This window comes from Mytilus trossulus, chromosome 9 (assembly GCF_036588685.1).
Source record: "Mytilus trossulus isolate FHL-02 chromosome 9, PNRI_Mtr1.1.1.hap1, whole genome shotgun sequence".
Classification (NCBI taxonomy): Eukaryota; Metazoa; Mollusca; class Bivalvia; order Mytilida; family Mytilidae; genus Mytilus; species Mytilus trossulus.
Genome location: NC_086381.1, coordinates 5766984 through 5794415, shown reverse-complemented (window position 1 = coordinate 5794415; position 27432 = coordinate 5766984). Strand labels below are relative to the sequence as shown.

Genomic DNA, 27432 nt, shown 5'->3' with positions numbered 1-27432 from the left:
TATTGAAATATTGTCACATAAGAAAACATTGTTTCAAATGTTGTATGGGAAATCTTTTAGGCTGTGTCTGTTTTTGAATGTCAATCTCCAATGACGGCTTAATCGTGTCGTGTTGTGCAAGTTAAGTCTGTTATTTTCTCCATACATGTGCTCTTTAATGATCTCTTACGATTATTATTTATACAGAGAATAACTCTAACTGTATACAAGTACTTTAAGATAATGTTATATTCTTATTTCAAATTATTGACTATTAATGCACTTCGACATGAAGTTTTCGTACGTTGTTATATGAAGAACAAAATATGTAAAATATAAGCGTTTTGTTCACTTCAGCAGAAACATCTTAAGAATCAGCACCATTCCATCTTTAAAGTACAATATTTAGTTACAATAAAAGTATTACAATAATTTCTGTTATCGGTATTGGAAACAATAATGTCCTAAAGATATTTTTAATATAAATGCTGAATATTGTTAAAGGGTGGTGATATATAATCGGGCGGTATTTTATATTGTTATGGTACGACAAAGCATTGAGTTCAGCTGCATCTAGGTATCGAAAACTTGATAGGTGTAGAATACCTTCATCGATATAATGAAGGGTACAAAATGTTGCTCCCTCAGATACCCAGTTTGACAATCAATTTCTTTTCAGTAATACATCAGTCATAGATACTTTGAAAAAATCATGAAATAAACCAATAAATGTATATAATGTACTTTAAACAAGATAGGAATATGTTTTGTTCACTTTAAATAGCAATTTCACGAAAATCTGAAGGAATTCAAAGAGAGTGTTCATCATACGTCGACAGGGTACACATTAATCCGGAGTAGGACAAAATCAGTAGCTTTACAGATCAGACGGCTATTCTGCTGTGTAAGTATCTTATATCGCGAACATTACGAACATAAAGAAATATAAAGAATTATTTTTACTACACTATTTTGTAAAACAAGCATACATAGTGTCATTTGCTATACTTTTATCTTTCGGTTGGTATTATAATTATTTTTGTTTCGTTTATGTTGAAGATGATACAAATAACTCATTATAAAATAAAACATATTATATACCAAGCTTGGAAACAGATTTACAGTAATGACAGCAGTACAATGATTTTACAATATATTTATTATGATTAACACGCAACCAAAAAATAAATAGTCAAAGTCTGTCTATTATCAAATAATTTGAGAACAATTGTTTAAGATATTAAGAAAATCAGCATTACACAAGTCACGGCATGTTACATCATCAAAAATAACATGATCATCAAACTGAAATACGCTGTTGTTGGTGAAACGTACAGGGATCTTTCACTTAAAAAGGTTTAAATAAACATCCCCCAAACACTATGTGTGGGTCAAGATTCAAGTTATTTGGAAAATTAAGAATCGAGTTCCAAAAAATCAAAGATAACTTTGAAATCGATTTCTGTCCCTTTTGATAGTATATTTCCGATCGTCGCGACGTATTGTGTCATACCTGTCTGTTTGAGCGATTCCAATTAAGTTAAAACACTTCGTATGTACGACATTTGAGTCTTATTGTTTTTCACTTTATATTGCTACATATAAACACTAATGTCAAAATAACATAATCGCACTGAGTTACAAAATTGGACTAATTATATATAAAAAAGCAGCGAATATTTTCCATTTGTTTTAGAGCCTACACAATTTGTACTTGTATGATTTGACATTTTGCCCGTCTATCAACATGGCTAATTGTGTGATGAAATGCAAATATCAAAACGTGAAGCATTCACTGGAAAAGTAAATAGAGGCAACAGTAGTATACCTCAGTTTAAAAATCATAGATCGATAGAGAAAAAAAACAAATCCAGGTTACAAACTAAACCGAAGGAAACGTATACAATATAAGAGAACCACAACACAACAAAGACACCACAGCGAAATGTAATACACACAGAAACGCAATATAATGCAACAATGGCCATTTTCCTGACTTGGTACATGACATTTTATGAAAAATTGGTGGGTTGAACCTGGTTTTGTGGCATGCAAAACCTCCCGCTTCAATGGCAGTGTTAATTATAACATTAAAATGACAAAGTTACACGACAGAATTACAATAAATAAACTGATAAATGGGAGAAAATATAGAAAAGGGAAACCAACGAATAATAGCCGTCAAAAAGTAACAGGTAAAATTTTTTTTTTTAAAACTTATTATTTATCGCCATGTAACGTCCATAAACAATCATCTAATAAAAATGACGAATAAAATATATTACAAGCATCTACATCTTACAAATGTAGATTAAGAATAGCAAGAATGAGCAAAAAATCGAGATATCTTATTAACATTTTTTTATCAAATAGGTAATGTAAATACTAAAAAGTACACAATCGGCATGTCGACTAAAGAGATGGTCGCCATTTTGATTTCATGAAATCGAAATATGTTCGTTAAAATGCAACATCCCCTTAAATGAAATTGCAAATACCTCGAAAACTTGATTTTGATGAGATAAAATCAGAGTTTGAGGCAAACAAGTAACAAAAAATCTTTCTCTTGAAAATTTTCATTCGTTTGATGTCGTATTTTGCAATGAGGTCAATTCAAAAAGTCATGAAATTTCGCAGAATTTTGTCTGCATTTTGATTTGATACATTTTCGTCTTTGTTATATATGCATTACAATGGAAACAACGGGTGTGTAATTGTTTTTTAATCTCATTCGCTGAAAATCCTAGAATCATTACATGCATGTGTATTGCACAATAATTGATCACAGTGTGTATAACGAAAGTAGTTTCGGAAACATGATTCATCGAAGTGGTAACAAAGAAATAAGTTATATTCGACCAATCTGAATCAAACATTTATAGATATGCAAATCATATAAGAATCATATGTAAGTAATTCGTAACACTAAGATTTGTCCACCTAAACCATGAGTAACCTATATTTACAAACTATTTTTTTGTTTTTTTTGTTTTCAATATTTGAGTTCGTAATGAATTGCCTTTCAAACTGACATTCGTCAACCGAAGTTACACAGGTATGGTGTACTTATATATAAGCCTGTAATAATGTTCAAGTCTTGACTATATATCTCTGGTTATTTTGGGTGTTCCTATTAGGCAAAACATTGACTATTGCGTTCGACGATGTCTTTAATAAGAAAAGGAAATTTTGGTATTGTCAAATGATACATATAAGAGACACACATGCGTTATATTGATACACACATAAGGATTTATTCGATTAATCAGTCCAAACGATGGCTAGAACTTTACTAATAAGAACATTTGGGTCAAAGGCAATTTTGTTAGTAACAAGGAAATGATTCGAAACGTTATTAAAATACTCGGTGAGCGCTACACTTTTGAATATTGATTAATTTACTTACGACGATGAACTCATCATATGTATTTTGAAGTGTTGATAAAAAATTGTTTTAATTTACCATCAATACAATATACAATTTACCACCAATACAATATACGTTACGAGTAAATTCTAAGTCTTAAGGGGGTAAACTGAATTTCCAAAATCATACAATCGAGTACAATTTCATGAAACGTTACAATAAAAGGAAATTTATCTGGTAACTCAAATTAAAGAGAATCGATAATTCAGATATGCATCCTTAGAAAATCATTCGAATCCCCATTCAGATAACATTTCATTATAGGAGCAAATTGCAATCGGTTAATTGATGAGACGGCCATTATGGTTTCAATTTATTACAGATTGGTCAAGAGGCGTAAATTAATTTCCATAGCCGGTAATGGTAACATTTTCATCTGTAACTCAGTCAATATCGTAATCTTGAATATCTATGATGGCTCGTTTCAAAGCTTAGACATTTTCACATATATTGTCGGGGTACGAATTGTATTTTAAATTTCCCAGAATTAGCACACCCAATATTCTTTCTATAATGCGGCACATCGTAGTAAAATCATTAATTTTCACACAATATGCCCTTTGAAAAATAAAAACCTTAGCATTCATTAAATAACTGTCAACCTAATGCTGTTCTTTATATGTGCAACTAGTCTTTTCATATGATTTCCATTGGTATAATAAGGTCAAAATTGTTTAAGTTAAAGTTGGCAAATTATGGTAATCTCTATCATCAATTATGACATACTGAATAACGATGACACACAATGCTTACTTGTATAAATAAGTCTTTTTTGAATATTTAAGTCAAGATCATCAGTCAAATTGATTTTGGAATGGGACCAAGATGATTACTATTATCAATATTGGTGGAAAACTTCTCAGGTGGTAATTTCTTTCTCATCGTTTGTATGATTTATGTCATCAAGGCCGCTTGTTCCATTGCTGCTGCACTAGGAATAGCTTTTAAACTATATAAGCCGTGATAATGGAATATCATTTGACAATTTATATATCATTCCTTTACAAATACAAAATCAAGTTAAACAATAAATGTAATGAAAATATCTTAATACCCACACATCAGCAAAGCCTAGTCTTAAATTATATTTGCGCCTAATTAATTCCCGTTAATATGTTACAATACAGTAGCATATATACGTTATATAACTACCGAAGTCGTTCATTAGTTGTAAAATCAATGGTATGAGCTACGTCTAGGTAACCTTTCAACGACAGTTATTTGTGTCCTTGTTTCAAATAAGAAGCATTAGTTGGTTCCCTGGTGATATGTAAAACAGCAAAGTTGAATATATGTTTGAGAGTATTTTAATACGTAGAAATAATACTTCTGATTTACATGTGATGAATAACTTGATCCATTGATAATCTCGATTCACGTGTTACAACATAAGATGTAAATGAATGAATTAATAATGTCAAATACTAAAGGATATACTCGAATCATAATATACTAGTGGAGTAATGTTGACCAAATGCATCAATGTAACAGAATACATACAGTGAAATTTTGTGTACCACAAAAACTTTATCTTGAGAAAGGAAACTAATAAAAGGAAACCAAGGTACTATCTAATTTGAAAGACAAAATGGCAGAAGAAGTTTTAAAAATTGTTAGTGTGTTTATATTGTGGATTTTTGTCATTGCCGGACATTTTATATGTGTCTTTAAAAACTTTACCGTCTACAATGATATTATTCTGAAAACGATGATAAAAATGTTCCTGATCTCTCAATTGATTTGCAGTCTTTGGAATCTAACCGGATTTCTTATATCCACCATTGCAGGTAAACATTTAAGGGGGTCTCATTGGGGGGTTCTGATCCCGGATCTCGCTTACTGTTTTCTATGTATGCAAGCAATTATTTTTTTTGTAATTTCCCGCGTCCCGCTAGACATCATTTTCCGTTTTCACGGCACAATAATTTGCATTTCACGTGTCACGCTTACAACAAATCAGCAATCCAGCATCGCGCTTAGACCCCAATGTGACCAATATTAAATGTTTTCATTTCAAAATCAAAATTGGAGTCTTATACTTATGTACTTGTACATAATGACATCAATGATTCGATACGTTTAGATCATTGGCTTTTTATGTTCATACAGTTCTGCAAAGGTAAAAGGTTATTGAAATGGGTAGGTGTGTTGAAATTAAATTGCAATATGGGTTATCTCGGATGGTGTAGAGAAAAACAAGTTGTATGATGCAATACTGTAATAGGTATAGAGAAATGGTGTATGGTGAAGTGTGTAATAGTGTATGGTGTTAGTCTGAAGTTTATAACATCCAAAAACTGTAGTAACTTACTGACGGTTTCCTGCAGAAATGAAATAAGAAGCATAAAATCAAAGACATTGTTAAAACTAATAGACTGTCATGCTATTAAAAAATAGACAAATTTTCAAGAAAATCCTTTTAAATCTCGATTCAAACATTCATAATCAAGTCCAGATTATTATCTAGTAACCATACGTAAACATAATCTACCTTAGCTAATCCAATATTTGTCATATTTATTTTGTTTTCAAACTGTAGAATATACAGTTTTCTCTACTTAACTAGTTGTCATATCATTCCTGTTCTCTGATAAGTCTATATTATCAGTTTTTTAAAGAAAATAAAGTCGTATACGGAAGCAAAAAAGTAAAATCACATTAATACTGAACTTAAAGGACATTTCAAACCGACAAGTGCATACTCAAATGTCAAAATAAAAGCTCAGACACATCACACGAATAGATATCTACTGACGATTCATTTCCGACACTATTTTGATACATGTCTAACAGTTAAAAAGACGTTAAATGATTTTGTACAATTGCAGTTGCCACCAAAAAATAACTGACCATCATCATCAATTGTTTGCATACTTATCTTCTGTTAACAAACTCAAATGTTTGTCACAAAAAGCTATGTTTACTAGGACTCATCATCAACATGGTTTTATCACTAGTTGTTTTTGTATTGAATGCTTTAAGAAAACTTACATTTCCTTGTAAATGAGTGTAGTGTTCCAAATGTAGTGAATTTGGTTATGTCAGTGTTTGCATTTGCTCCTTTGTATGTTTCAACACTTATGTAATGCATGCAAACATTTAGCAAACGCCTAAGAATTTAAACAGTTGAATAAATTCTTTATCATATTGTTTTTGCAGCTTTGATTTGTAATTAACAATTTTAGATAAATATTTCCCTGAGCCCGTGAATGATTAATGACACTAATGTTTTATAATAAGAACTTCTATGATTTATTATTATTTTGTTTGAGGGCAGACTAAGAGATAAATGGATAAAAAACTAATATTAATTCAGTTGAGCTTAGATAAAAATTTCATTATATTATAAAACATTTTAAAATTATTTTTTCTATTTAGTCATTCGAATTTGTAAGTGTTTATCAAATGCCAATCAGTGACCCTTTTAGTACACATATTGATATACTAATATAGGAATTTTGACTTGAAATGTTTGAACTAATAAAAAGTTGGAATGTTGGCGCCTACAATTGTTTGAGTAAACAGTATATACTAACGCTTTTCTACCTCAGACATAGATTATCTTAGATGTATTTGGCAATTTTTTTTAGGAATTTTGGTCCTCAATGCTCTTTAACTTCGTACTTTAGTTGTCCTTTTTATTTTTTTTGGATTCGAGCGTCACTGATGAGTCTTTTGTAGACGAAACGCGCGTCTGGCGTATATACTACATTTAGTCCTGGTATCTATTATGAGTTTATTTAGTACAAATATTAGATGGAATTCTGGCTTGTAAAATTTGAACGAGGTGGTATTAGATTAATAACTATTGATTCGGGTAATTCATCACCTAACGATATAATAAAACCAAAAGGATTTAAAAACAAGCAAATTTGCTTTTACAAATCTGTCTCTGAGTAAACAAATAGTACACTAATTGAACAATAAATAACTTATATTTTCTGTAAGGTAAAATAGATTGAACAGAACTTTAAACTTATTGTTATATTATCGTGTTTTTTTTCATATTTCGATAGTCAGGATGATCAATAGCTTGACATAATGCATATACACTACTTGTAGCTTATCTTAAGATATCGTTTTGTTAAATGTCATTCAACTAGTGCTTCTTTAAGTGATAGTTCATTGAAATTTGAGAAAAAAATGACGTTTCAATTTATTCTGCTTCGGTTACTTTCAGTATATGATCTGATTTCCAATCAAACTATGCACACGATAAGGGATAAAAGTATTTTCATATAATTCATTTCTTCGAGGTTTTATCTTATTAGTTTCATCTGTATTTTCCAATTGACTTACACACGTTATAGTTCATCTTTTAGAGATAATAATAGTATGCCGATCTTCAAAAAATTGGTTCTGATTAGCTCCATAACTTTGCAAAGGGAATTGTTTTTCGTTTTGTAAAACCAAAACAAACGTGTCAATAGTTACGGATGCCCACTCTCACTGTCAATTTCTAATTTCCGTGGACCGTGCAATTGGTGTCAAAAGTGCATAAATATCATATCATAAAAAACATGTGTACTTAGTTTCAAGTTGATTGAATGACAACTTCATAAAAAACTATCTTGATCAAACATTGTAATAAAAACATTAACCTGAAACGGAACAAACGAACAAACAGACAAACGAACGGACGGACGGGCAATAGAACGAACGGATGAACAGACCAGAAAACATTATTCCCCTTAGTTAATCATGAAAAAAAACGATTCTAGGTTATCAGTATACAGACTTGCCTATGCACTTTAAAGGAAATAACACACACTTTATAAGAAAAAACCCAGAGGCTTAATTTTTATCTGTGCAACCTTAAAAAGATATGACAAATTTTCATTGAAAACCCAATCTCATAATGAAAAACAAAAATCCCATATTCATAAAACGCGATGCATATTTGGGTGTAATGTTTCATCTTTTTAACGTTCTTTTCCTACCAAAATGTGCTGGAAAATCAGCGCCTAAAATTATCAAATAGGAACAAAAACTAATTAGAATGACAGCCAGAAACCAACGACATTTACTTGATCACAAGCTTTATATGGTTGGACAGCAACACACATATTGTGGCTTGGTTTACCTTATTTGTATATACACATCTATATTCTATCAACTTTATAAAATAATTGATTGTATGTTTGCAGATGCAAATTATACATTTGTGTTATATATTGTAAACATAAAAAAACATTTTGTGATACAAATATAAAACATTACACGCTCTTCAATATGAAAAACAATATTTTATTGTTTATTTAGCAAAATGAAAAATAAATGTAAAACGTACAATGCAGGTTGTTTTATGGTAAAAGTGTAGTAGCAAAAATATAGCGAAACAAAATATCAAACAAACCAAATGGAAAAAAATCTATAGATAAGACAAACACAACATCCAAACACATAAGCTAAGTGAACCAATAAGAATGTGTTTGCTTTGAGCCATTCCGGTAACGTGAAACAGTCTTGTAGAAAAAATACCTTTCTAGCTTGAAACCATATAAAATATATCGTAAAAGAATTTGCAGGATATAAATGCACATCCTGTTTAGTTTGATGTTATCAGAGTCTGATGTTATTAATTGGACTTCCTGTTACAGTAGATGATGATAAGAACATTCTTTTGTAGTTGAGAACACACTCAACAGCATAATATAATTGTAATAATTCCATCTTTTTTTTTATAACATAATACCTTTTTTTCTGGTGGGAATCAATATAAAATGTATAAGCCTCTCTGCTTGTAATTCAGGCGCATATAAAACACTAAGATCTCTTAATCTCAATCCTAACTGACCTATTAATAATAAGATCACTTCTGTGATATGAAAAACAAAAATCTCATAAAAATGCGATGCAGTTATATGTTGGTGTTCTCAAGTTGATAGGTATCAACTAAAAAAAACCAGATGTGTCATTCCATGAAATACAGAAATTAAATATCTAAATAAAAATGTACAATGAGAAATATCAATATACAGAAACAAGGGTATGGACACATAATTACATGACTATGGATTTGCTTATTGTTGAAGGGTGTACATTGTCTCATAGTTGTTTACATTCTTGTCAGTTGATCATTGGTGAAAAATTGCGATTGCTAATCATTAAAGGCCTTACCTTGACCTATACAGATTTACTTTTATCAATTCTTATTTGGATGGAGAGTTGTCTCATTGGCACACATACCACATCTTCCAATATCTAAACACCATCTCTTTATTTGTATATTAGCATACATAAGTTTAGGAGATCTTAAAAATATAGGCGATAGATACTAGAAGGACATTCAAATCCTTACTAGTGAGTAACAAACTGACAACGGCATGGCTGAAAAAGAAAAAGAAAAGGACCAATAGACAAATGAACCCTACCAAACACCATCTGTGATTCCAAGCGCTCAAAATGTCGCAAAACTCATAGTAGACCTCGTGCTGACCGACAAACATTTTTAGATATTAGTATGACTTTTGGCTGATTGTTTGTTTTCGCTACATATTCAATTGAAAGAATTTACGTTTTTTTCATATTTGATATTAAGAATAAAACAACTACGAATATACTATTTACAGTTGGTTACATATGTGAGTTATGCAAAACTTGGTTATATCGAATATAATACAGTATACGTGTATCGTATGGGTTAAGTGTTATTAAGTAAATACTAGTACTGATTTTTTCTATGATATTGATCAATGCTATTCTGTAATAAAATGGTAAAGATATATATCTTATTACTTATATAGCAAAAGTTGTAATAAAATGATACCATATATATATCCAGATAATTCTTCAAGTAAAATCGATAAAAAAATATGCTTTGCTTAAAGGTTAATATATTACAAGGAAGATTTCTTCTAATTTCTTATTTTAAAACTCACAAGGGAACGATATGAATAGCTAGTTCAAACGAAAAAAGATGGAACAATCAGTTTTATATTTTCCATCCGAATATAAATCCTGTATATATACTTTGAAAAAATTAAGGTAACAGTGTAAGAGTTAGATTTTTATGCTGACAACATTTTGTCCCTCAAATCGATTTAATACACTACAGCACCAATCGATTAGTCTGATGTGAAGGGCTCTAGATCACTCGACCATGTCCGTTAAGAAAGTGTATTGTTTAAATGTTATATATAAATATAAATTGTATTCAGTATGGGAGTACACATTGTCTTAGTTTAACGGCTATCTCTGATATCCAAAGGACGTACATGTAGACCTTTGACATGCAGGTATATACATGTATATGATTTAATTAATTTCTATATTACCATGATTACTCAGGCTTGACGACATTTTATCTGTTTATACCTTGCATATATTGAAGCAGTTTCTGATCACACCTTACGATTTTAGTTTTGAAAGTGTGATCAAGTTTAAAGTATGTGCGTTGTTTAAGGGAAACATTGTTTTAATGTACTAAAATTTCGTTTACTCCGTTGTTATATAAAATTACAATATAACCTTTAAAAATCAATTGAATTTAATGAAAATTAGCATGTCTTATCATTAGAATGTAATTAGTTTAAACGAAGTGTAAAAAGAACGCAGCAAACAAGCGATTTAATAAATATAGTTTAATCAAATTAATTTCTCTTCATTAAACAAAATTATAGATTTTTCCCGAAAGAGAACTACATAAGTCCTATTCATCTTTACAATAACTGAGACAATTATTAACTGAATTATAAATTTGAAATTTAAGAAAAATGAATTGTTAAGTGTGAATTTGAAACGTGGGCACAAGCTTTGTGGCAATATATCAATTGAATTGTCTATTTTTTGCAGCTTACAAACTAAACAAGGAAGAATAAACCCCTCATTTAAAAAGCAAAAACACGATTTTTACGAAATTTTTCTTAGATTACCCAACATTACACACACTAGGACCTACCACCACGGAAACAAACAAATGAATGCTGTTATTTATACTAAAGATTATTTATGACGGTTCACCTAACTATCAGTCTGTTTTGTTAACAGGTGGGTGGATCCTTGGAGATTTTATGTGCCAAACCTTTGGTTTCCTGAATCTTATTTTAACCTCTGGTAATATATGGGTCATGGCGATAGTATCCATTGAAAGGTAGTATTGTGTATGCATATGATGAATAAGTAGTATATTAATCAAGAAAAATATAATAAAAAAGAGAAAACTACTTACATTTTGACCGGAATTAATATAACGTGTAGAAGAAAGATAAGCATACAATATTGTGTTTCACATGCAACAATCGTTTGATTGTCAAGTGGTTATTATTGGTGAAAGCAATCAATGAATTATTCAGTTATAATCGCATATAAAGTCATTATATATATTAAAATAAAATATGTATTCAAAGTTATAAAAACAAACTCAGGAACGAAAACGAAGTGATCAAATACATCAACAAAGTATTAAGAAAATCATACAATAGTCTCTACAGATATTACTGGCTTATCGACTTTTTTTACGTATCAGAGAAATCTATCATATTGTTAAAAATGTCATCGAGTAAAAACGTTGACGATCGAAGCATTACTACTTTGATAAGCGACAGCCTATTATTGTGAATAGAAATTTGAATATAGAAATGCTTCTGATAAACTTGCAATTAATTCACCAGTTAAAATATTTATTGTGAAACAAATATTTCCAGATACCACAGATTCCTTGCTGTACTTGACCACCCATCAACATTTTCTCCAAGAAACGTTAATATAATAGTATGTGGCATTTACATTCTTGTCGTACTGTTGTCCTCCGGACCACTCTATGGACTCGGAGAATATTCCTATTTCAGAGGTAAGCAGTAAAGGCAGACTTATACTTTATATAATTATAAAAAGGAGATATAGAAAATATAATTTTGTGTTAACGTGTTTTTATTCGTATTTAGTTCGTACAGATTTGTATTACCCCAACACTCGAATATCAGACCGGCTATTAAGCCAGCGAAATATGTTGATTTGTAAATTATATATTGTAATTTGTTCATATTAAGTTTCTATTCATGTGTATTATAATTCATTAATGTGTTAGGGTTATTTTTAGAATAAAAGTAAATAAGTAATGTTAAGCGCTGAAAGTTTAGGCGGCAGTTAGTCAGTTAACAGTGTTCAAATAACGATCATCGATGCGACAAACACTTGAATAAGAGATACACAAATAAAGGTAATTACCAAAAACTGACGACAAAGAATCTTCACTTACAGATAAATTAAAAGTATGGACCAAACTGTATAAAGATAGAATAAATGAAATGAGACAAACGAATAAAAATGGTCGCAACCATATAGTTTTACTAATTTCTGTCATTATCGATCCATCATTCAGAAATTAACAGTTTTACGAAGTTTATTTCGAAACAACTTCCCCTTTAAGCAGATTTGTTATTGTTCATATGATGAATTACTGATCGAGAACATTTAAATATTAATTCCGCCTCACTGATATTTGTCAAAATTACGGGCGTTGGAATTAGACAATTTCGTTAATGAACTATAATCCTCAAATGTTCACCTCAAAAATAGTTTAATGCTTTTGTTTGGCACCATTTGTATCTTTCCAAAACATGTAGTCGCATATATTTTAACATTTAAATCTTATTCATCCAACAGCAGCAATGGAAGCTGATTGGGACTTAATAACAATTTGATTTTTTTTCAAGTTAAAAGATACTATCAAAGAACACTGTATCTGCAATTGTTAAAGAAAAAAAATGAATTGCCTTATTTAGTAACAATGTGTTTCATTGTAAGGATCCTACAACATTTGCTTCAACGGATAAAAAGATGATTAGCTGATAACACGTCTAATAATACAGCACATGTTAGGTAAAGCTTAAGTCATATTCAATGGTGTTGAATGTTGGAAGGTTTTTGGTGATGTTTTATGTTGCAAATGATATAAAGAGAAATTAACCTGGTCTTTTTCGTACTGTTTTGTTTCAGTTCAATTCAGTTGTTACCAATGACGATAATATGAGACACTCAAAACGTAACATTATTTCTGCATTAATGCAAAACAAAGTAAACATAGAAATATACTTAGATTTATCCGTCCATTAGTTGATAACCAGATATTTATTGCAGAAACAAGATTATAATATACTAACTTGTTCAAAAACAGAACTAACATGATTAATGGTCTTTTATATCTAATTTAATACGTCGTAGCTCATTTTACATATATTGTACATAAGGAAACCGACCATTGAAAATAGTTAGTGCAGCAATCAGTTAGAAGTGGGTAAAGCTAAAATAAATACAATCAAATGCATTTACAAACATAATATAGAAGACATAAACTGTGATCAAATTAAACAATTGTTTTGTTGAATTAAGTGCTTTCGGTAATGCTAAAGTTTTTTGATCATCACACTCATACATAGAATATTTTGTTTGGAACGCAATTAAATTTGGACGTGGATATACGCTAATGAGACGTGGGCAGTGCAACACATTAAGCGTCCTGACTTTAGCACATTAAATATTTACATTGTTTTCCCCCTAAAAAAACATTTTACAATATGACAAGTAATAACTTGTAGAAAATCTAAAAAAAAAGCAGAAAAAGCATATTAACAGACTATCAAATAATGATATTAAAACAACAATCCAATACTAATGAAACAATTTGGCTATGATAAACGACAACAGTTAACACATCTTTTCAGAAATAGAATGCAGTATTTTTTTGTTTTGTATCTTTGATTATAAACTTCATATAAGTTTTGAATCTCTAGATCAAAAATTATTTTAATGAATAATAAATTGAAGCATCCTTACCGTCTACTTTATAATGTAACTGTAATGAAAAGGAAGCCTACTGATATGTCAGAAAAGTTCAACACAAGTATCTCTAATAAAAATGCTAGCAGAGTCAAAACTGAATATTTTTCAAACCAAGAACAGAGATTCAATTGATATAACAAGAATTGTGAAAGTATAGCATATTGAAGTATTGATGAAATAACAGTGAATTCGATGCGTTTAAACTTGTTTTTGTTTTTATTTTCAGGCCATATCAATCTTACAGTGACAATTAACATGTATTCTAACAATCAAACAACTGTTGCGTCAAATCCTGACATGACGTCATACTATCTTGCAACATTCCAAAAAGTTGTGATGCAAGGAAAAGAACATGATCCAAAAACATTAATATCAAATCACTTTCTCACTGACATAGGAGTATCTGCCCGTGTAATAGTATCATCAGTCATCAGTATTATTGTTAGGTCATATAACATTGAGAGCATTCAAGCATTTTGGACAAAATATAATGATGGATCGGTGAAGCAATTGCTGCGTTCATTGTTATGGAAACCAAACTTAGGTCATACCATCGGTGCCTCACATATGGAAATTACCACGCATGCGGACGAAAATCAATACTATCTTTATACTAATGTGTATCTTGAATCTCAAGGTGAGTAGGATTGAGTACATAGTATGCTATCATGAATTCAGTTGCTAGATTTCATGATATATTCGAAAATTTATGCCTAAATTGGAAATGAGAAAATAAAACCTAGAACAGTATGATCAAATATATTTATAATAGGATTTTTCATTTTGCACTCAATACTTGGTTCGACGGGAGCATTGGGTAAAAGGGCAAAAGCAAAACACAATAACATAAATCAACTTCTTGTAAACGTCAATGCACCTGTGACCATTATCATTTTGAAAAGAAGGTTATTGAAATTATTGAATACATCACAAACATTTGTTAGTAATCATTCAAGACCTGCCTTAAATTTATTATCAATTTCAAAGCTTTGGATTTCAGTAACAATCTGCAAGACTTTGCATCAAACAGCGATACGACCTTATTGGGAAATAGCACGCAATTATTTAAAATCTAAAGGTTCTCAGTTTGTAACCTCGTATAGTAAAATGTTTTTGTAACTTTATCCATTTCTCTCTAATTTCAGAAATAGGAATGTGTAGTGTTGATTTTACTTCATATAACAGTCATGCCATCATATGGTCGGGATACCAATTAGTGATTTCAACATTTATTCCATACGTCATAATTTTTGTATGTTACGTGACAGTTTATGCGAAAAATCCACGTTCTGCAATGGTTCTTGATAAAAACGTCAACGAAGATGATATTTTTGTTCTGAACTGGTTTAGTTCAGCATCTATACTGTGTCTTGTAGTAACGTTCATTTACTATTTAGTAATTCTTATTAACGCAAATGGAATTTTTGTTTCATCAAATGCTTTATTTGCGATAAGTTTTATATTTTATGGGAATGGATTATTTTGTTTAATAAGTCTATTCATAACGAACAGATGTCAGTGTCACCGAATACAGACAAAATGTAGACTTTTTTGTTATTGTTCTGACGAGGGATCTGCATATGAATTATCAGATTTATCCCTCAGAAACGAAACTATAGAAATACTGTCACAGAGTTCTGCGAGGCATCCAAGCTATGTTTAGATTACCATATAATTACACCATAAACATCGAACTTATCTTTTTTTTCTTTTCAAAAAACATTCTGCCTTCATAATTAAAGGAGATAAATAATGATATATAGCATTTTCAAAGTGTTAAATTCGAAATGTTTTATTAATAATAAATTATTAAGTTATTTTCGTCATCAAGTAATTTTTCTTACTTACCTCTTTCGATATATTCAATACTGTTCAGAAAATTCTTTTGCAGTCAATGAAAATATGTTTGGTTTTGGTTCAGACTATTCAGTATATATGATTGGTGGATTTACCTGTACACATACTGAATTCTCTGAAAAACGTCTGAATTTACCATAGTTGATAAGTCGATAAGTTTGATATTTGACTGGAAGACTGAACATAATTAAATAATGTTTTGGTTAGACTTTTCAAATAAATGCTGTTCAACATTCATTTACTAGTCTAAATGTCAGTAAAATTATGATATATACGCATTGATGAACAGTCAAAAATGTGAAGTACACAATAAAAATGAAAATAATTTTTTTCATAACAAATATAAATAAAAAGTTATTGCGTTTTGTAGTGTTTTCTTTATGCTTTGCCTTTCTTGTAACAACGTGTGTTTAATTTCTATATGTATTTAAGTTAATTCATCTCTTAATGTATATTACAACGGGAAACTGCACATAATTCACACCTAATTGTAATTTACCGACGGCAAAGTCATTATCTGTTCGGATGATAAATGCTTTTCTTTATTTTCTGAGTAGTCCTGTGCAATGCATGGATGAGCGTAGCTTCCAGTTTTACTATTGAGTTCATTATAAGTAATTGCAGGTGCTTGAATTGCAAAGCTTCGTTAGGAAAAAACTATTTTAAACAGTTTTAATGTAGATTAACAGTGGCAGACCAAGTAACTTCCCTAAGAGATGGGGTCCACTGACTGCTTCAGTGATTCCTTATATATTAAATACATTGTTTCCCTTTGTTACTGTCTGGTTTTTGTAACCTATCATCTAACAATCCCTTTTAACTTGGAATACAATGTCAACTAACAAAATTCAATAAGGAAAGTGATGGATTGAACCAGGTTTTATAACTATCTACACCTCACGCGTGTATGACATACGCATACAATTTCTTTATATTGATAAATTGTATGGGCACAACAAATAAAACAGATCTAACTAAGAATGCCTTATATCTTGATTTACATCAGAGAAATGCAAATAAGGTTCGATTGAGAACAAACCTTTACGACGAGAAGATTGTAGCTCTCCAATTGTGAACCTTTTATGTATTTGTAGCTCAATTAAAGCGGTGTCTTTGTGTGAAGGATAAATAGCCTAGGTAATACGATATCAAAGGTATTACATTTTTCTATTACACCAGTTTGTCGGTGGAATTTGTGTTGCTCAATCTTTAGTTTTCATATTCTATTTTGTAAAATGTTGTATGTGATTTTTCTATAATTTATAGCTATAACGGTGTCACTCTGTTCTAGACAAAAGTTTGAATGTTCATTTTACAATTTTTTGAATTTTTTGAAATACTAAGGCTTTTCTTCCTCATGACCTTAGCTGTATTTGGCAACACTTTCAGGAATTTTGGTCTAATGCTCTTCAACTTCGTACTTTTTTTGGCCTTTTTAACTTTTTTGGATTCGAGCGTACGCGTCTGGCGTATATACTAAATTTTTAGTCCTGGTATCTATGATGAGTTTATTGATAATGCTAGCATATTTTTTACAGCAAAGAGGAATATAAGAAAATTGGTAAATGATTAGATCAAACGACTGTTCTCATATATGCCAAGAAGGAAAAACATACAGCAAGTAAGTTAAGACACATATTCATAATATTATTAGTAACATAGTGTGCTAGTGACCTAATACGGTAATACAAATGGACATTACTGGCCCCATATATACCGTATTACGTCGCTAGCACACTATGTAACGAATTTATTTTACCAACTATCTTAACGTGTAAAATTTAGACTTGTGTTCTATCAAAATGAGCAAGCCAGTCTTCAATACTGTTAGCATTAAGAATCTCCTTCCATTTATTCTGGATCCAAGATCAATAGCCAACGAAAAGAGCTTTTTTTACATAAATAAGGCCGTTAGTTTTTTCGTTTTAATTGTTTTACATTGTCTTATCGGGGCCTTTTATAGCTGACTATATGCGGTATGGGCTTTGCTCAATGTTGAAGGCCGTACGGTGACCTATAATTGTTAATGTTTGTGTCATTTTGGTCTTTTGTGGATAGTTGTCTCATTGGCAATCATATTTTTTATATGTTAGGTTTAAATGTGTACAACAAATTTATGTCAATCTTAATCATCAATTTCCTCGTCTGTTGAAACCTTTAAGATTTTTTCGCAGTTCCGATTGTTTTTATAAAGGGACGTAACACCACTACTAACCGTGTATGAAATAATCCCCGCCTCCCTACAACCTAATATGCAATATAAAGGGACGTAGCTCCACTACTCACCGTGTATGAAATAAAACCCGCCTCCCTACTAACCTAATATCAAATAAACATTGTCTTCACAAATTGAAAAATGAAAGAAAGGAAAATTAAAGACTTGAGGTAAGGTTTGCGTACACAGGGATATAACTCGAATTCAAATAATTGAAAAAAGGAGGGACCCGCCATTTTGAATTGCTTTGAATAACCAATGTTCGATAACTACAATATTATCGAAAATAAAACAACACCTACCTCAAAATCGTCGTTTTGGAGTAATTTTATCAAAATTTGAATCGTACAAGTAACGTTATGACCTTCAGTTTGTTAGTTTTCATTTATATGACGTCACGTTTATCCATAACGTCTATGTGCAAAAACAATTCATGAAGTTTCGCGGAGTTTTATTTTATTTCATGAATATACATTTGTATGCCCCCGCTGTAGCAAAGTGGGCATTGAGTTGCATCTTTGTCTGTTTGTACGTTGATCCGAATGTACGTATTATAGTGTACGTCCGTTTTTTAATACAAAATTAGTTTCCATTCTCTTACTTTAGTCTTCCCCAACCAACTAATATAAAACTTATGCACAATGCTTTATGCCACAAAAACACAGAATATATTTGAATTTTGATGTCGTCACTTTTACAGTTCTAGATTTATGAATGGTCGGACAGGGGATACCTTTCTCCATTCTCCCGTCCGATTTCTCTTGTCTCCCGCCATAAAAACTATATTTTTCTATGTGTAATGCATTACAATCGGTATAACATAACTATGGTTAAAGAGAAGCCATGATCAATTCTGATTTGACGGTCGCAAATTCCCGTTTAACTGTCTCCCCTACGCGTGTACAATAAAAGTGCATTTGGGAACATCAACTTTATTGAACTGATTTTAATTGATTAAAATGTGGAAGATTTTCATATTACAGGTCTACATAACTGCATTACGTATTTTATTATCAACAATACATATACGGCTGGTCATTTGTTTTCCAAGGCCATCGTCTGTTTCGTCTTTCATCACGCATAGGAGCATGGAGTTTGTTTGTTTGGTCAAAGACCCCAAATCTGAATATCATGTGTAACAATTAGACAAATCATACCAGTACTATCTTTCTCCTGCAAGGCTTTCCCCTGCTTAGTCATGATTATTTGATCATATTTGAATAACATTTGTTGATGTCTAGATTTAAAAGAATGGAGTAAACACGGCTGCTGTAAATGACTTTACTTTAGTCAAAACTGATGTCTTTTCGTCCAATTGCTGCATACAAACAATTTACCAAACATGGGGCAACGGAGCAATGCTTTTCTAAGATTTAAAATATTACAGTTTGAAGAACTGAAAGAATATAAGCGTTTCCTTCAAAATCAGAGTCTTGTACATGTATTACACAAGTATGACCAAAGTTAAACACCTCCCCTTACGACTGATAGTTGTGGGCATAAAAGTTAAGAGACCACATTTTAATGTAGGATAAAAAAAAAAACCACTTAATTCACATAGTTTGCTCACTGACCCTCCCCTCCCTCTCATAACTTAATTTGGGAAAATTGATTAACCGATATGGATAAATGTAGAATCGATGTTAAATTAACAAAAGTTGCAGCAACTTTTATCCCCCCATCCCCACCCCCAAACTATTTGAATTAAGTTTATTTTTTATCCTACATTGATCTTTTAAGTTAATCACTGTTTTCTCTCATTGATTATGGTCAATCCCAAAGTGTTACAAGACAACATGATTGTTTATAAGAAGATGCTATTTAAGATGACTTTCTTCCTTGCAGATCAACAACAAAAAAATGTTTTTGTTTAACAGAAATGACAAGATAAACACATATAACGGCCATTTCCGTAAAAACGAGTTCGGGCACATCCCAATTTTATTAGCTCATTATAATGCAAATAGTTAATTCCTTAATTTCACAGTTTTTTTTACAAAAACGTTGGACCTGGAAAAGGGATATTTTTGGCTTTTTGTTGCCATGGCAACGTGATATTTTTTAGCCAAAAATTAAAACATCTTGTTTTTATGATTTTTCTTATGATATTTTTAATTCAAATTTATTATTAATGAATGAACCACAATTATTTATACATGTTTCATTCAGTTTTATTTTTTATATTCACTCGCATATATGATTATTTCAAAAGAATTCAAATACATTTTCCCCTAAAAATCCTAAAAAATCGGAATTTTGAGCTTTTCACCTGAAAAAACGGGACGGGCGATGTTCGATTTATTTTCATTAAATGTTTGGGTCGACAAATCATACCAGTACTATCTTTCTCCTGCAAGGCTTTCCCCTGCTTAGTCATGATTATTTGATCATATTTGAATAACATTTGTTGATGTCTAGATTTAAAAGAATGGAGTAAACACGGCTGCTGTAAATGACTTTACTTTAGTCAAAACTGATGTCTTTTCGTCCAATTGCTGCATACAAACAATTTACCAAACATGGGGCAACGGAGCAATGCTTTTCTAAGATTTAAAATATTACAGTTTGAAGAACTGAAAGAATATAAGCGTTTCCTTCAAAATCAGAGTCTTGTACATGTATTACACAAGTATGACCAAAGTTAAACACCTCCCCTTACGACTGATAGTTGTGGGCATAAAAGTTAAGAGACCACATTTTAATGTAGGATAAAAAAAAAAACCACTTAATTCACATAGTTTGCTCACTGACCCTCCCCTCCCTCTCATAACTTAATTTGGGAAAATTGATTAACCGATATGGATAAATGTAGAATCGATGTTAAATTAACAAAAGTTGCAGCAACTTTTATCCCCCCATCCCCACCCCCAAACTATTTGAATTAAGTTTTTTTTTATCCTACATTGATCTTTTAAGTTAATCACTGTTTTCTCTCATTGATTATGGTCAATCCCAAAGTGTTACAAGACAACATGATTGTTTATAAGAAGATGCTATTTAAGATGACTTTCTTCCTTGCAGATCAACAACAAAAAAATGTTTTTGTTTAACAGAAATGACAAGATAAACACATATAACGGCCATTTCCGTAAAAACGAGTTCGGGCACATCCCAATTTTATTAGCTCATTATAATGCAAATAGTTAATTCCTTAATTTCACAGTTTTTTTTACAAAAACGTTGGACCTGGAAAAGGGATATTTTTGGCTTTTTGTTGCCATGGCAACGTGATATTTTTTAGCCAAAAATTAAAACATCTTGTTTTTATGATTTTTCTTATGATATTTTTAATTCAAATTTATTATTAATGAATGAACCACAATTATTTATACATGTTTCATTCAGTTTTATTTTTTATATTCACTCGCATATATGATTATTTCAAAAGAATTCAAATACATTTTCCCCTAAAAATCCTAAAAAATCGGAATTTTGAGCTTTTCACCTGAAAAAACGGGACGGGCGATGTTCGATTTATTTTCATTAAATGTTTGGGTCGTCCTCCCTGAACAAAATGATGTATCATATTGCTATAACATCACCAAGAAAAAAATCCAGGTTTCATGCAAACCTTACCTTAATAGTCGATAAAGATATGATAGAACATCTAAGCTCTGACGTATCGAATAAACTGCGATATATATACATATACTTAATACGCAGTCGCGGCTAGAATGTTAATACAAAGAACATCGCAAGATAACTGGTCCTTTTTTGACTTAGGTACGGTTATGTATGAATCCTGATACAAAAAAAAACGATCAGTCAGTAGAGGTACACAATAATTCCCCATTGTAATATCTATTGCTTTAATATCTTATCACCAGACTCAACAAAAATTTGACCCTTGTATTAAAATATTCGGCACTTTGCTGATTATAAGTATCGTCGCTGTATTTTTTTCCTTAATTCAATCTTTATAAATTTACTGACGAAACCTAATTAATTAATATATCGCTAACAGCATAAAAGACGAACAAAGTATGAAAATGAAAAAAATGTACAAGTTATCTTCTCACTCATTTAATTATCAATGTACATGAACAACAGTGTATTGTTAAGTCAGGCAAAGATAGTAAAATATCTTCTAGATTAGAAAAAAAGTTATTACAAAATGTGTCAAGGATGTTTAATATTTGTTTTAAAATAACAGGCTTTCTAAAAAATATTTATTAAATTAGTAGTTTCTAAATCACGGACATTAAAACTTGAACCAAAAAAGATTTGTGTCCTTGCTTTTGAGAAATGGATAATTGCACATTTGTTAAATAAAGGCAACAGTTGTATACCGCTGTTCAAAACTCAAATCGATGGAAAGAAAAAAATCCGGGTTACAAACTTAAACTTAGAGAAACGCATTAAATATAAGAGGAGAATAATGACACAACATTTTAATGTTACACACACACAGAAACGAATTAAACATTAGCCAAAATCCTATTAGAATAGCAAATATAACATCAAAGTTAAATACATGAATTTGGGATAGAAAAGTACCGTGACACATCTAATAATAATGTGAATTCACACTCAAATATAAGAAGAAACAAACGACAAAAAAGAACACAACGTTAAAAGGTAGCACTTACAAAAACGAACTATAATATAACAATGGCCAAATTCCTAAATTTTGAATTCTTCGAAAAACTAAGGATTTTCTTACACTAGGAGTAGATTACCTTAGCCGTATTTGGCACAACTTGTTGACATTTTGGGTCCTTAATGCTGTTCAATTTTGTACTTGTTGGGCTTTATAACTAATTTGATCTGAACGTGACTCATGAGTCTTATGTAGACAAAACGCGCGTCTGGTGTACTTAATTATAATCCTGGTACCTTTGATAAATATATGTACATGACATTTAAAAGAAAAAAAAACAAATGATGGGTTGAACCTTATGTTGTGGCATGCCAAACCTCCCACTTTAATGGCAATGTTAATTATAAAATTGACAACATAACATAACAGGACAACAATACAAATAAATAGGAGAACAAATGGAACAAAGAAAAACACAAATAATAGCTAACTAAAGGCACAAGGTTTAAAATTGAATACGCCAGAAGTGCGATTCGTCCACACAAGACTTCCTAGTGAGGCCCAGATACACAAGTACGAAAGCCAAAACAAGTACAATGTACTTTTTTATGCATCATTTTTCTTTCAAAAAGTCTGATAAAGAACACAGATAAAAGAAAGGTTTTAAAAATTGGCGTTTTTTTTTAAACTTAATGTAATACAACTATTTAAGTAACAAATCTTTGACACGACATGCATAAACTAGAGTCAACTAAATATCTGAAAAATAGTTAATTCAAGAAAAAGCAAACATCTTAAATCCTTTTTAATATTATTATGATACATTTGATCGAAAATCCATATACGTTTTGAAACTCCGAAACAGTGATGACATTGTTATCAAAAATATAAATTTTGTTTTTTACTTTACGGCAGTAATTTGGACTTTTGAGTTTGAACATCTCTACGAAATTTTATGAAAAGGCGTCACATATGCAGAGACCTCGTTTCGTGATATTACTTTGTTAAAATTGTCAAACCAGAGGACTATACACCAATGCCTCTAATTTCAGAAACTACTTTTTTTTATTTGCATCAAATAAGATATGCTTCATATGTTATTCACGTATATGGCGATATCATCCAATAACAGATGTAATCCTAAACTTAAATTTCTGTGTATGCAAGATTTATATACAAATATATCATGCTTACAAGAGGTATTTTTTGCAAATACCCCTTGTAAGTATAATATAATTGTTTAATTCCACCGAATGTTTTTTTGTATCCATCTTGACCCCAGAAAGCACCTGATATCACCCCTAGTTTTTGGTGGGGTTCGTGTTGTGTATTCTTTGGTTTTCTATGTTGTGTCATGTGTACTATTGTTTGTCTGTTTGTCTTTTTCATTTTTAGCCATGGCGTTGACAGTTTGTTTTAGATTTATGAGTTTGACTGTCCCTTTGGTATCTTTCGTCCCTCTTTTATTGTAATCGGGTATCATATGGAGTTTCTACTTGAATGGATATTTTGGTATTTATACTGCAGCTGTGCTATTTGCGCCGTTATTAAAATTACATTGGCCTTATAATCATTTCTGATCATTTTTAATGTATAGTCGTTGACCGTATATATGATAAGCAGATGCTTGGTTGACTTCTACACTTTCACAGTTTGTGTGAAGCGTAAATACAGGCGAATTCTAGTGTATGTTTATGACCAGTTGAAAATGCGTTTCCGTTGAGTTTTATTGTTGACGTCATTAAAAGTACAGGTCTGCGGAATTGTTTACGTCATTCACTATAAATTTAATAAGTTAAATGATGTTTTTATCCTAAATATTTTATTTAGAACCGTTTATTAAGAAAGACAATAAATTTGTCCTTTATAAATAGAAAGAAATTTATTGGGTTATTTTCAGACATGGTATTCCCCATCTACCATGGTATTTGCTAGCAAATACCCCGGCACATGGAATTCCCTAATGGCAAAAACCCCGGCAGAGAAAAGAAAATTTCAATACATAGAAATTGGTGAAAAATACCATGTCTCTTATCGAATCAAAATGCAGCATTATTACATTAGGTGGAATTGTTGACGCAACTTGTTTCAACAGCTAATAATTTCTTAACAGCATGAACTATTTCACTGACCTTAGCGAATGTTCAAACTATCAATCAACTTCCTTAAGCTTGTTTATGCAATACTGTTGTTAATAACCATCTGCTCTTTGTGTACTGGAGGTAAAATTTGAAATTAACTAAATGAATTGTTAGCTGACTTTATCCCAAGAATGCCAACTAGCACATAATTTCTTTCAATGTTACAAAGTAGAAATTAAAGCCTTGTAACTTATTCAGCAAGCGTAAACAATTGTTATTGCATCATTATATTGTAACTTAAATATCTTCTCCGTCAGTTGATAATATTTATACGGTTAATATAAATTTCGTTTGATGTTAACTGAATTGAAATCATAAATTAAAGGAGTATAAAGTACCAGTGAACTGTTACTTCTAAAGATGTATTAAATCATACACTTGATTTTTAACACAAGTATAAACCTATATGCATGGTGTGGTTTTCCTCGTGAAAAGTACGATGAAAAAATACTGAACTCCGAGGGAAATTCAAAAAAGGAAAGTTCCTAATCAAATTAAAAAACAAAAGCTGAAACGAATTGATAACAACTGTCATATAACTGATTTTGTACAGGCATTTTCTTATATAGAAAATGGTAGATTGAACCTGGGTTTATAGCTAGCTTATTGTAAATTTGATTCTTATTGATGTTACATGTAACCTAGATAGAGACTTCAGTAGCTAAAACGGGAAACAGAGAACACTTATAAATAGTCATATCAAACAGAAACATATCCCAACAAAACAGAAAGAGAAATAAAGTAATGACATCACCCTAAAACACCATACTTTCTGCCTTGGGGAAGAATATTATTAATCTCTAGTATTTGAAATTTGAAGTTCTTTTCAAACGCAATTAGTAGTGGATACATTCTTATTTACTAGTATCAAACAAAATAATCAAATTTGAATTATAGACATAATAGAATATGCACTTCTAGTTGAACAGTACGAACCCAGAAATTGCTGACTATCATACTAGTATGTATCAATAGTATAAGTGTGTACATTACTACTTGATGAAAGCAAGGAACACTATAGAATTACGTATTCGAGCAAGATTGTCTACCTATTCATAAACACTACAGTTATCAAATAGACCAAATACTATGAGCGATCATGACGTTATAATCAATCAAACTTTATCAGAACGATAAATTATAAAAAAAAATCGTCAGGTCAGTTTTACTTATGTAAAACCGGAATACTGTACGTAGTCATACGGTATCATTGATTTATAATAGAAGTTGGAAGATTGTTTTAATGAGATTGAACGGCCACCAAAAAGATATATGTTGTAATACATCAATGTCAGAAAGACAAATAGGTATATTCATCAATCAGTTAGTCTAACTGAGTTTTTATATGAATCTTATATTTTTTTTACATCAAAATAGATAGTCGTCTTGTAATTACTTGGTTTATAATGAACTTTTTAAAACACGTCAGTCTCCATTTGTTATTTATATTCATAATACGAATAATGTTATATGATGATATTATTGTCTGTTCACTTTTACAGCATGAGAACCATATATAATTGCAACATTACGAAAATGGTTGTATGATGGTGCCTCTTTTTTACCCTTTTTATTCAGAACAATTGGCAAACAACAGTACACACAATACAACAGTGTATATTACGGATTACAAATATATCGAGGTTTGTGATTGGATAACAACACACAGATGTCAGTATATATTCGGAAAACTGCCGGGGTATATACGACGTTTTTATTCCAAATTGGAACCTCAAAAACGTCATCAAAACACTGGTTACTATGTGACGTAGTCAAAAGCTATAGGACTGGCATCGGCTCACAGAGGGAAAATTAAAACGTGCGTCAGTTAATAATACATTTTTAATACAGAATCAGGCAATTTACACTTTTAATGCTAAAAGTGTTATTATAAATTATTACATACACGATGAAATTGTGTTCACAGCAAATTAGAAAACCCTTCACGTATGCCAAACATATCAGGTTGGGGTTTTCAACATATATGTGGTGTCAACAAATACTTGCATTGGAAAATAACATTAAGTCAGGCGTAATCCGTGATATATGTGTAATTCAGGTCTCAGACAGGGTATAAACTCTAAGCCGGGAATGTCAAAGTATATACCCTGTCTGAGACAATACACATAATATTCCACGATTATCCAATCAGTAAGTGCTTTATTCAATAAAAAAAATTAGCACAAACAGTAAAAGGAGGGAATAAATCAACAATCGTTAGTGTAAAAATAGCGTTTACTTCATTATAAATTTTATGAAATACTTAGGCTACGTCAAGTATTTACGTCAAACCTAGGTAAAACGCGACATCGTAACTCATGCGGTATTGAAACAATCCTACGATTGAAATACCGCTAAAAATTATTACGCTTGGGTTCAAATAGTTTCGACGAGATCCAATAGTTGGAAATATTGTGTAGTTATTTCTTATAGAAAATGATACCCGAGGTATAATAAATAAAACAATAGACTGACCAACAAAAGTAATCTA

The 27432-nt window shown here is 30.9% G+C and overlaps 1 protein-coding gene across 1 annotated transcript in view; it reads left to right on the top strand.

Annotated features, from left to right (window-relative positions):
* The window catches only part of LOC134683640 (uncharacterized), a 29529-nt gene extending 13660 nt beyond the window's left edge, over positions 1-15869 (top strand). The window contains exons 2-6 of the mRNA XM_063542952.1: positions 10697-10793; positions 11350-11498; positions 12052-12197; positions 14415-14825; positions 15334-15869. Coding sequence (XP_063399022.1) covers positions 10697-10793; positions 11350-11498; positions 12052-12197; positions 14415-14825; positions 15334-15851 — 1321 coding nt within the window. The 3' untranslated portion in view covers positions 15852-15869. The remainder of the gene's footprint in view (positions 1-10696; positions 10794-11349; positions 11499-12051; positions 12198-14414; positions 14826-15333) is intronic.
* Positions 15870-27432: the final 11563 nt, after the last annotated feature.